The sequence below is a fragment of the Sorghum bicolor genome, chromosome 4, assembly GCF_000003195.3.
Source record: "Sorghum bicolor cultivar BTx623 chromosome 4, Sorghum_bicolor_NCBIv3, whole genome shotgun sequence".
Classification (NCBI taxonomy): Eukaryota; Viridiplantae; Streptophyta; class Magnoliopsida; order Poales; family Poaceae; genus Sorghum; species Sorghum bicolor.
This window is the reverse complement of record NC_012873.2, coordinates 58,485,517-58,497,790: the sequence shown is the minus strand read 5'-3', so window position 1 is coordinate 58,497,790 and position 12,274 is coordinate 58,485,517. Positions and strand designations below refer to the sequence as shown.

The window sequence follows — 12,274 nt, the reverse complement described above, 5'->3', positions numbered from 1 at the left end:
GCAGCAGGGCATGGAACTTCCAGGCCGTTGCCGTTGCCATTGCCGTTGCAGGGCTTGGGTTTAAGGTAATGTAGTGGTGCTGTGACAAGTGACAAGCCACAAGAGAACGTGACAAACTACGCGTCAGTGTACCGTTTTTGACGACGAGCACGACTAGCCTCTCGGTCATCGAACACTGCAGGCGAAGGGACGAGAAGATGCGTTTGCTACTCAAACTTTAAAAATCCTCAAGATTGCTGGCTGTACATACTCCCTCCCATCACAAAATACTGTATATTCTTGCTATTACTAATAAATAATCCTAACTAAATCTCCATCTTAATTATCACAAGAGGTATTAGAAAAAAAAGAAAGTTACGAAAACTCTAACAACATGAAAAAAAGGAACAAGTTCTCTACCAATACAACTATTAATTTTGTTTTCCTAGAAAAAAAAACTACCTCTGCTATTAAAAAAATACTCTAAAGTTACACAAAAAATACTCTATTATTCACTAATTTATTACGAGAGAAAAACATGGCTGTCAAAAAAAGTATGGCTTATAAGACAAGTGAACGAAGCTGAAAAATCATCGAAGCAATTTGAATCCACACGCCACTTCTTTCTCCTCACCTGTGCTCTACGCCTTTCCAACATGCCCTCCTGGTATGGCTCTAAGGATAGTCTCAATGCTAGAAACTATATGTAGTTTCTATACCTATTAATTTCCATAGTCATTATATCATAGTCCCAATAAATAATTTATACATAATATTTTTTATCCAATTATATTTATTCTATCTCTATTCCCAACCAATCATATCACTTCATGTCTTGGTTCTCGTGTAGACATGCCTTTTAACTTAGATCCAGTTTCTATGATTTTTGTTCTTTCTTTTCTATAACTACCTTGTCACATCAATAAAATGCTAAGGTGACACTACATTTAATGTTTATACAAACTATGATAGTTTCTGTATTGAGAGTGCCTTATGCTGAACAAGTCATTTTTTCCTTGTGTTTGTGGTGAAAAAGGTTTGAATCTCCACGGACATGGATGGATGGGCCAACTAAAAAGAATGTGTCGATTCCAACGATTATGGCTCCAATCATACGACTTTCATGACAGTGGCCAGGAGGAGAAACATATTCTCGTGGACAAGTCACAAAACACACTTTTGGCCCTTAATACCATGCATTCCATCGTGAGAATGGTCATAACACAGCAGTAGATATGATTCGGTTTTTTTCCTTCGCAGGAAACTGATCACGAGTAGAAATGAAGTGATCACATCAAGATAATATGGTAAAGTGGCATGGGTAGCAGGGCTGAAAATCACACATCATCAGTGGTGCAAGGTGAGACACAAAAATTAAATTCAGAACAGGGCTAAGTAACTAAACAATCTGTAAGAGTCTTGAACAATAATTTTATTTAGAATGGACCTAAAACCTACATTAACTCGGCAGTAATAGAAATTACACAACTAAGATAGTAGTGGGATAAAAAAAGATGAAAGAGGCCGGGACGGAGGGAAATAGATACAAAAATAGCTTTAAATAAAAAAGAGAAAAATTCACTGGCGCTCTCTCAACTTGGCTCAAGGTGTCATCTAGGTCCCTAAACTTTCAAAGTGATATATGTGGGTCCCTAAACTTGGCAGAGGTTGTCATTCAGGTCTCTAAACTTTTAAGGTGATCACCGTAGGTCCTTAAACTTGGCAAAGCATGTCATCTAGATCCCTAAACTTTTAACGTGATCATAATAGGTCCATAAACTTAGTTTTGTCATCCCAGTCCACTAAGGTGTAACTCACTCTATAAGTTGGCGTGACTCACTCTATAAGTTGGTGCGTCATATTGATTGTAAGTTACATGTATATCTACCATGTGTCAAATCATCAATCATTATTTATATTATATTTATCATGACATTATAATTATGTAAAATAATTTACATCAACAAAAATATAGAGTGGGTTAGATCACGTTTGGACCGGGATGACACTGTCGGCCAAGTTTAGGGACCTAGATGACACCTTTTGCCAAGTTTAAGGACCTACGGTGATCACCTTGAAATTTTAGGGACCTCAATGACACCCTCTGGCAAGTTTAGAGACCTATAGATATCACTTTTAAAGTTCATAGACCTAGATGACACTTTAAGCCAAGTTAAGGGACCGCCGATGAATTTTCTCTTAATAAAAAACATTCATCAACGATAGTTACATATGGAGTTCATGTAGATGGATTCATCAACAAAGGCCTTGTTTAGTTTAAAAACACTTAAAGATTCTCTGTGACATCAAATCTTTGGACGCATACATGAAGTATTAAATATGGATGAAAAACAAAAACTAATTGCACTATTTGCCTGTAATTTGTGAAATAAATCTTTTGTGTGTAGTTAGTCAATGGTTAAACAATAATTGTCAAATACAAATGAAAGTGCTAAGTACTCAAAACCAAAAAAAAATTACCAACTAAACAAGGCGAAAGAAACAAAACTATTTAAAACATATTTTTTAAGTATGAAAAATTTACTATCATAGTGAGGGTACCTACTCACACAATTTATGCAGGCCATTTGGCTAGTTTTAGTTCCTAGATTTTTTGGTTCAAAATACTATAGTATTTTCTTTTTTATTTGATAATTATTATATAATCATAGACTAACTAGACATAAAAGATTTATCTCACGATTTTATAGATAAATTATGCAATTAGTTTTATTTTTATCTATATTTTTATGTATATTTAATGTTTTATACATATGATGAAAGATTTTGATGCGATGGAAACTTGAATTTTTTTTTTGGTTTTTGGGCAGCTTACCGGTCATCCGTACGTGCAAATCTGTACCCGTTCGTTCTACTGCCTACTGCAGCGGAACTTTATCAGGGTAGCCTTTCCTACCGGACCCGCTAGGTAGCTTGCCATCGCGTCAGCGCAACTGCCGCGCGCTAGTTTTTCCACTGGTCGTTTCTGGCTGCGCTTGGCAGTTCCGCCCCTATCCCTACGGAGCTCAAGTAGCCTTTTACCGATGCTGTTGCCGCACCGGTTAGGGGCGACCCCGTCATTGCGCACTCGTCAACCAAACCTGCGCGAGTGTCTGCCCGCAGCCTTTTTTAACCGTCGCCTCGGCGGCACCCAACCGCTCGCTGTGACTGTGACCGCCGCGGGGGCCCGGCGGTGGTTTCTGGTTGGCCGCAGGGGCTGCCGGCCGTTAGACGAGTCCCCTCCGCCGGCGTGGGGCCGCCGAAAGCGCCCGGTCCTTCTCCTCCACTCCCACCCGCTGGCTTGGCTGCTCCCACCCCACGATGCTGCTGCACCTGCGCAGGGACGCGCGCGCCGGCCCGGCCACTTCCACGAACCGCAGACGCGGGACGCTGGACACCTTCGCCCCCGCCCCCGCGTACAACCACTGCCGCGCGGCACATGCCGCTGTCCTTGCATCCGATAGAGTACTAGAGGTAGCCGCGCGGTGGATTTGCACAGGCGGACACGGACACGACACGCCCATGCTGCCATGCATATGCATGCAGATGCAGCGCTGCACGTCTGCGTTAGAACGTGTATATAATCCGTACATGATTACCAGGTACTGTACACAGGTCGTCGCAGTTTTGTCATTGCATACAGCAGGCGCAAGTACTCTCGCGCGCCGCGTCGATCGTGGACGTGTGCTAGTGCCGTGTTGGGTCAAAGAACGGGGCAATCATTTTGCAGAGCAAGAGGTGCATGTTGGAAAGCTGCAGGGATAGCTGGCGCCGAGACTTTTGCAGAGCAAGAGGTGCATGTGTCAGGAATATCGTTCGCAGATGCAAGCGGATTCGGTATACTCCCAGCAGCGGATGACACACACGCAACATGCAAATCTGCAACGGGGAGTCCCCATCTTCGTTCTTCGCTTCAACATATAAGGCCTTGTTTAGTTCGCAAAATTTTTCAAGATTCTCCGTCACATCGAATTTTGCGGCACATACATGGAGCATTAAATATACATGAAAACAAAAACTATTTGCACAGTTTATCTGTAAACCGCGAGATGAATCTTTTGAGCCTAGTTACTCTATAATTGGACAATGTTTGTCAAATAAAAACGAAAGTGCTACGATGCCCTTTTTCGCAAGTTTTTGCGAACTGAACAAGGCCTAAAGCTGTGACTGTGAGCCTCTGTGATGTGAGACCAGGACGAGGAGGACTGGTGCACGAAGAAAGTTTTGGGAAAATACCTCTGCAGCCTGAAACTTTCACGGAGGGCACTGTTGATGCGCCCGATGGCAACATATGGAGTGGAGTAGAGTAGGATGGTCCAGACAGAGATTACAATGCCACTTTCTCATGTGAAAAGATGCCTCTGGCAGTCGTTAGCTTTGAGTGGTCAGATCTTGACTAGGCTCCGCAGAGCAGTGCAGATGGTCCTCGAATTTTTTTGACCGCGCGTCCGTACGAGCGCCCGATAGTTTTTATTCACAGGCTGGTGCAGCTACTAGGAGTACACATATGCCATGCATATGCATGCTGCCCCTGGTCGATCAGAAACGATGGTCACTGATGAATCGAGGATGGACCTCTTCTGACCAGGGGCGGGCCCAGGACTAGGGCCAGTAGGGCCATGGCCCTAGTCGTGGCCAAAAAATTTTGGGAGCAATTCTTGAGGCCTGGTTTAGTTTTTAAAATTGTTCAAGATTTTCCGTCACATCGAATCTTTGGACACATACATAAAGTATTAAATATAGACAAAAACAAAAACTAATTGCACAGATTACCTGTAATTTGCGAGACGAATCTTTTGAGCCTAGTTAGTTCGTGTTTGGACAATAATTGTCAAATACAAACGAAAGTGCTATAGTAGCAAAAACCAAAAAAAATCGCGAACTATTAATATGTGATATAGCGTGTAGTTACTCCTATGTCTATATCTGTATATTTAGGGTGCATATGACCGGACGAAATATATGTAGACAAAGTATGTGATTATACTAGACCATTTAGGATGATATGTATATTAAGTATGCATACATACATAGAGTATGTGGTTATACTTATTCTATATACTACAGTGGTGGCATTTTAGTAATATTTTTTTAAAACAAATATGGATTTCTTTGAAAAAATTTCGCGTGGTAAGATCTAGAATATGAGTATATAAATATATTCAAATCGATCAACAAGTATGAACACATACGCAGTGTTATTCAATAGACTACACTTTAGGCTATAGCTTTTTGGATTTAGGCCGCTAAGATTTGGTCCTAGTCTTCACTAAATCCTAGGTCCGCCACTGCTTCTGACAATGCAGTGGTAGTTACTGCACCGCTCCCTAGCTCGCTACTAGCCTCTACATAGATCGACCAAACGCAAAGTACTGCCGCTACCACACTACTATAGGTTTAGCTACACCGTACCCTACCTAGGTTCAACTAACACTGCAACAGACTAATAGTAATTCCCGATAGATAGATAGATAGAGGGGATTCATCATCATCCATGGCCGTTCATTGGCCAAGTACGTACTACGTGCTCGATGGCCCCTCAAAGAAATTGAAATGACGGTACTCATTCAGTCCCCAATTGATGTGAGCTGTCCTAGATCAAAAGCTTAAGTTTAAATTAGTAATAAGGAACAATATATGTCGGTTATAATTTATCTCTTTAAGATGGTTAAACCTAAAATAGTTATACATAGGATATTTTCAACCATTTCAAATGAGCAATATTTACGATACAAATTATAGTTTATCTATTTGATGTAATAGATGTTAATATTATTGTATATAAACTAATTTTAGTGTATAATACAATAATAGTCCACCCAAATCTTCTAGCCACGTTGTAAGGCTCCCAATGAATCCGTCACTAGACTTTTGGCGAGACGTGGCGCTCAAAATTAACCGAATGATACTATGAAAGGCTCGGTGCACGGCACAGGATGCAAACATAGGCTTAGCTTAGGCGTCGTGATCTATATATAGCAACACGTGGCGTGTTTTGGCAATGAACCAAACACTCTATAGACAAATTAAGAATCTCATATACTTTGAAAACAGAGGTGTTTAGTGTTACTACTTCTTTTTGCTTCGCGTCATGCATGTCCCTAGCCTGCTCGGCGCGCGTACTACTGTTAGCGGCATGGGGCGTTGTTCCTTGCAGACCTTAGCCATGGTGCCGGCCGGCCGGCCGGCCGAGTGCGTGAACGGCCATCATCTGAGCAAGTAAACGGACATAATTGCTTTCGAGGTAGCTCACATGCGTCCATAAATAACACTTTGCAGAAGAAGAGGCACTGTTCACACACATACGAAAAGAGTCGTGTGCATTCTGGGCTGGCCAATTGCACGTTCCTTTGCTACGATGGATATGGCTGCTAGAGCTAGCTAGCCGCGCGCTTGTCTGGTGCGCAGCCAAACTCTCCAGAGATTTCACACAGTAAACACTAAACACACAGGGGGGGCGCGCAGTCGTCGCAGAGACACGATGGACAGCTCCTATAGCACTAAGACGGCAAGGAAGCCGGGCGCCTTTTTGGTGACACGTACTGGAGCTAGCTAGCGTGCGCGACTTCGTTCTCGTCCCGGCCGGGGTTCTCGCCGTCGCCGATCGATCGATCGACGACCGCGGCATGTGGGGGCGCGTGTCGCGGAGGGCAATGACGGGTGATCGACGTCGATCGGCTAAGGATGATCGATGTCAAGACAGCGCTATATACTGCGCTGTAGGTAGGTAGCTATAGCTAGCTACTCAGTCGTTGACGCGAGGTCGCGAGCCTTTTCCTCATCCGCTCACCGATTCCTTTCAGGCTTGTGGAGAATTAAAAGAAGGGACAAGTCCAAGTGGGGGGAGAGGTCGACGCGCGCGCGCGCTCAGAGAGCTTTGTCACGGTGCCGTGCGTTCCGTCGGCGTCCATGCACCGATCGGTCTCGCTAGCCTGCACGCACACAGTCGTCCATCGGCTGCTACTGGACTGGATCGGCTAGTCGCTACTATAGCTAGTATCAGTAGCATATCGCAACATATATACAATGGATCGACGCCTGGCGGCGGGCCGGGGACGTACGCAGCAAGTATATGAGTGTGACAGTGCACGGCGCGGTGCCGAGAGCGGGGGCCATGGGCGCCATGCATACCGGCATACCGCTTGCCAGGTAGAGGCGAGGCACTGTGCCGCATCGTCTGAACCGATCGATTATCCAGAGTAAACGCGGCGCTTCAAGGTGTCCAGTCGTACGGACAAAAACTGGACAGCGCCAGGAAGCAGCCATGAAAGCATACAGATACAGTACATACACAGCGGTCGGTTGCATTTCTTAACAATGGCATGGTGAGTGTGAAAAATAAAGCACTTAATTCTCGTAAGGACGTACAACGTACTGTACGTAGCAAGTAATTAAAGTCGTTAATAAAAAGCTTGAACAGTACATCATCATGATGCATGGATAATCAATTTGCTCTAGGGTAGTAGTGGTCGGTCGGTTGTCTCTTGCCTGTAGAGAGAGAGCTAGCCAACTCGATCCAAGCCACCGACTAAATTTACAAGGAAACAGTACAAGTGAGGGGAACATCAAAATAAGAAGCTGGTGAGGCGGTACGTGCGAGCTAGGAGGAGGACATACACAGAGAGATCACATGGAGCTAGCCATCATGCATATGGATCGACCGGAGGACACGACGACGAGAAGATCGACGAGAATCGAGAGAGTGCGAGGAGCTAAAGTGAGGAGGCCGGGGGATAAGCTTGCTTAGGCCCTAGTGCGCTAGTAGTACCCTACCCAGTGTGAAGCTTAGCAGAGACCATCATACGTGTGCGTGTAGCTAGTACATTTTGATATGGAGCTAGCCACATGATCTCAGATCTAGGGAGACAGGTAAAAGGCAGAGAAAGATACACATACTTGTAGAGAGAAAGATATATATATACCCTAGCTAATTGAGCTCAGCTCCCGCACGTGGCCAGCCGGATCAGGCGGAGAACGGTTGCGGTCGTCGTCGTCGGCGACGAGGCCGGCGTTGACCTCGCTAGCTCTCACGCGCAGCCCCCGGCCCGGCGCCGGCGCCGCAGTAGGAGGTACGTGATCAGGAGCGGAGGATGCTGCGGATGATTTCCGCGCCGGGGCTGTTGTGGTCCATAGTGGACATCAGGTCCGACAGCCGGTCGCTCAGGTCGTCGACCTCCCGGTGGAGGCTCTTGATGTAGCTGCAGGTCTCCTTCAGCAGCTTCGTCGTCGACGCCTGCATTACATTTCATCCGCGCCGCGCGCATTAGAGGTTTCGTTTTAAACAGGAAACAGTTAAACAGAGCAGGCACAGCCCCGGAAACCACCTACTTAACTCAACCTAACTAACATCACTGTTTATGGACTAAGAAGCTAGCTAGCTGTAGTGCATGGTTAACGAGTCGAGCAAATGAATAATGACGCGAAACGCGAGTTGAGCGGTCATCAGTTGGCAAGCAACGACGCACCTGGCCGGAGCCGCGGCGGCGGGAGCTGGGGAGCAGGGCCTGGAGCTTGGAGATGAGCTCGTTGATCTCGTCCTCGGAGATGTTGCCACGCGACGACGACGACCTTCGGCTCGACATCCTCGCTCTCTAGCTCGTCGTCGTCGTCGTACTTCGCCGCCTGCTGCCGGAACGAACGAGACGAACACTCCGCGCGCGTAGAATCGGCCGGGCTAAGCTTGAGAACGAAGCTAAAGCTACCGCGTGTGTGCGTCCACTGGCGCGCGGCTCAATCGCTGTGTATTGGTGGGAACTGGGAACGAAGGTGTGTGTGTGTGGACTACCCGCGCGCGCTGGACTGGGGGTCGCTCTGCGAATTAAAGCTGGAGGAGGAGGCCGGAGTGAGTTGTGAGGGAGACAGAAAGGGAGAGGGTGCCTTTATAGCGAGCTAGAGCTGGCTCCGGGGTGGATCGATCCAGATTGGTTGCTTTGTGTGTAGCGGAGGGATCGGAGACGAAGCAATGGTGGTGGTGTGTACTACTGTGTAGTAGACTAGTCGATTCGCTCGACTGCAACGAGGGAGGCCGGGCCGCGATGTCTCTCTCTGTCTAATCACCGCGGCAGCTCCTCTCTCGCATGCATGGCCCACCGGTAGGCCGCCCGTGGGCCCCAGATAGCTATAATAATATGCTATGACCACCCGCCACTTGCCACGCGCCCAAGCTCCGGTGCTGAATGTGTTTTTTTACTGGATACATAAAAAGTGATATTCTCGCTTCTTAATAAAAAGATCAAATATATATAAACTTTAATCGAATATAATATATATATATACACGCACTAATTTTAATCGAATATATATATATATATATATATATATATATATATATATATATATATATATATTCGATTAAAGTTTTTATATATTTGATCTTTTTATTAAGAAGCGAATCAATCCTATAGTGATACTTTTATTGGGATGGAGAGGGTACACTACAAACGGAAAGAGAAGAAGAGGTTGTCCTCTGCCCTCGCTTGATCGAGCTAGCAACCCCTAGCTACCCATGTTGAGTGTCGAGTGTTGATTGATAATATTGATGTTGTAATTCGATAGACGTTACCCATTGGTGATGAACTATAATACTACGCCTTCTTGCATGACGTAATATTGGCCACACACCATGAGTGCTAGATTGCACGTACTTCAAACAACCAAAATATGCAGCGAAGGCAGGAAAAATAGCCTAGGCTGACTCCATAACTAGCACAAGGCGGTTTCTTTGTGTTCTTCATCCAAAAACCCATAAACATCTCCCTGGAAGACCTTTTCATGAAGATACGCATTAGGGTACCCCTAGGGTTGGAAAGCCCACTTAGTTCATCCACAAATCTCATCAAAGAGATGCATAGCACAACACACAAAAATGGGGCTAGAACAAATAGGATTTAGAAATGCTAAAATAGTATATTGTTTTTGTTTTTATCGATTGGATGACTCAAGTAGTTGTGACCCTCTCATATATAGAGAGAAGAGGGTGTTTTTATCCCATTTTGAGGGGGTCCCTTCCTAATCCGTGCAAAACAACTCCTACTCAGTCTGGTTCGGAAACCAATCTAGCTAGGTCGTTTTGTGTGGGTTGAATCTTTGCAAAGTCGTAATTTCCTAATCTGGACTCCAAGTTGTTCTACATATGAATTTTGATCATCTCAACGAGAGGATCATAATAGGGGAGTACATTTTGCAATTTTAAGAAGTTTCCAAAACCGGCTTAGGCGACTTTGAAAATCAACCTAGGTTGGTTTTCTAGGATGCATCTTCCGGAAATCGTAACTCTCTTGTTCGTACTCTAAATTTGGCTTTTTATATGAACTTTGTTCGTATCAATAGGAGGAATTCAATGGTGAAGTCCAATCTGTATTACGAAGAATTCCCAAAATCCTACTTAGCAAATCCAATTTGGAAATTGGCCTAAGCCAGTGTTCCCATAATCCAAACTTGGCTTTTCTATATGAAGTTTGTTCGCACAACATGAGGAATTTAATGGTGAAGTCCAATTTGTGATATGAGAAAGTCCCCAAAACCGACTTAGCTAGTTTGATTTCCCTCCATAACTACCTTGAGTTTCTTTTTTTGACCAAATCAGTGTTAACTCATCATTTTAATGATATCTACTAACTCGTAATTCTACTTGATCTCGCACAAGTGGGAGGAGGCAACAGGCAACATGTATAACACGTACCCTCTTCGTTCCAAATTATATGAATTTTCTATATATATTGCTTTTATTATACATCTATATCTAATATAAGTGCATAACAAAAAATATGTATCTAGAAAAGTAAAACGTCTTATAGTTTAGTATGAAAGGAGTATAAACATTGTTATCTCCAACCTCTGGACGATCTTACTAATCTACATTAGCAAAAAGGAATCTACCGCCAGCATGCTACTACTAGTAGTTTACATGCAGGACAGCACACAGACACGAAGAGACACGGATCGGAGCACGTATTTTGTACTGCACAGATACGTGCACGACAGCAACTCTAATCATCGGGAGTCTTAATAAAACAGTCAAATTTACATTGGTTGTCTGCTAAATTAAAGAAAACAGAGAGTCGAAGAACACCTCTGCAGCAGACTCGAAAGATGCCTCTGTCCCCGGTGCCCTGAATCTATTAGCATCGTCCATCCCCGTGTCTGATGTCTGCAGACTGCGGTGTCACCGATGATCACTATTTTAGCATCTAATTCAGCGACAAAATGCGTATAACTAAGCGCAACTAACACACACGGGCGAGCGAGGTATATATATATGCTAATGCCAGCTAGATGCCACAATACGATAATCAAGGAGCATGATCACATACGAACGCTAGAGTTTGTCCAGGTCCAGTGTCCACGCCCGGGCGGTCGTCGCGCCACTATGCATGATCTATCTATCTATACTATATATATCTATCTATCTATCTATCTGTACCTGTATGTCATTGCCAACTAACATGATGCCCGGGAAGGCTGCATGCATGCGCTTGTTGGCCACGCGCGCGTCTACTAGCTAGTATATACTGAACGCACGAAAATCTCGGAGGGGCCGACGTGGAACCCCCCGCGCCGCTGCCATGTCGGACGCATCAGGCCCCGACCGGACAGCGTGCGCCAACCCTTTCACGTGACAGTCGCGTGGCGCATGCATGCGATGTTGCCCTGCTGCCCCTGCGCCGAGGCGGTCGCTCGCTCGCTCGCTTCCGATCCGGCCGGCTCGCCGGCCCGCCGCCCGGCCGCCACCACGTGACGACGATTGGCGCCGGGAGAGCTGGGCTGGCGTTCGATCATGCGATCGATCGACGTGAATGAAGAAAGATATCGAGAGGGAATTCTTTTTTTTTCTTGCATTGGCTATCATATCACGTCATCACGGGGTCGATCGAACGATCGATCGGGCGACACGACAGGTCCCCCGGTGCGGCCCTGCTTTGGTGCTCTGGCTGCTGCTGCTGGCCCCATCGCCCGTCCGTCCGTCGCGTCGAGAGCGAAACAAGCTTGTGTGTGCTGGCCTAGCACTAGGCACTATTAGCAGGGGGGGGGGGGGGGGGGGGGCGGGGCGCGCGCGGCCGCTGAGGGCTACGTACGTTGCGGCGGTCGGGTGGAGGCGGAGGCCGCGCGCGCGCGTGAGAACGAGACAGGGCCACGACATGCGGCGCGCGGGTGGCCGGCCGGTCGCGCCGGGGCCGGGCGAGCGGAGTTGGTGCTGCTGGCCTTGCTTAGCTAGCGTGATAGGGCCGGCCGGGGTGGAGGTGGAGCCGCGCGCGGGGGCGAGACAGCTGCCACTTGTGGCGGCCGGGGCGCGGGG

General features: G+C 46.2%; 1 protein-coding gene across 1 annotated transcript; it reads right to left on the bottom strand.

Moving 5' to 3' along the window:
• Positions 7,331-8,863, bottom strand: LOC8066431 (transcription factor ILI5). Its single transcript, XM_002452507.2, has 2 exons — positions 8,445-8,863; positions 7,331-8,212 (listed from the first exon to the last, which is right to left on the bottom strand). Exons 1-2 carry the CDS (start codon positions 8,559-8,561, stop codon positions 8,057-8,059), a joined length of 273 nt encoding a protein of 90 aa, XP_002452552.1. The 5' UTR covers positions 8,562-8,863; the 3' UTR covers positions 7,331-8,056.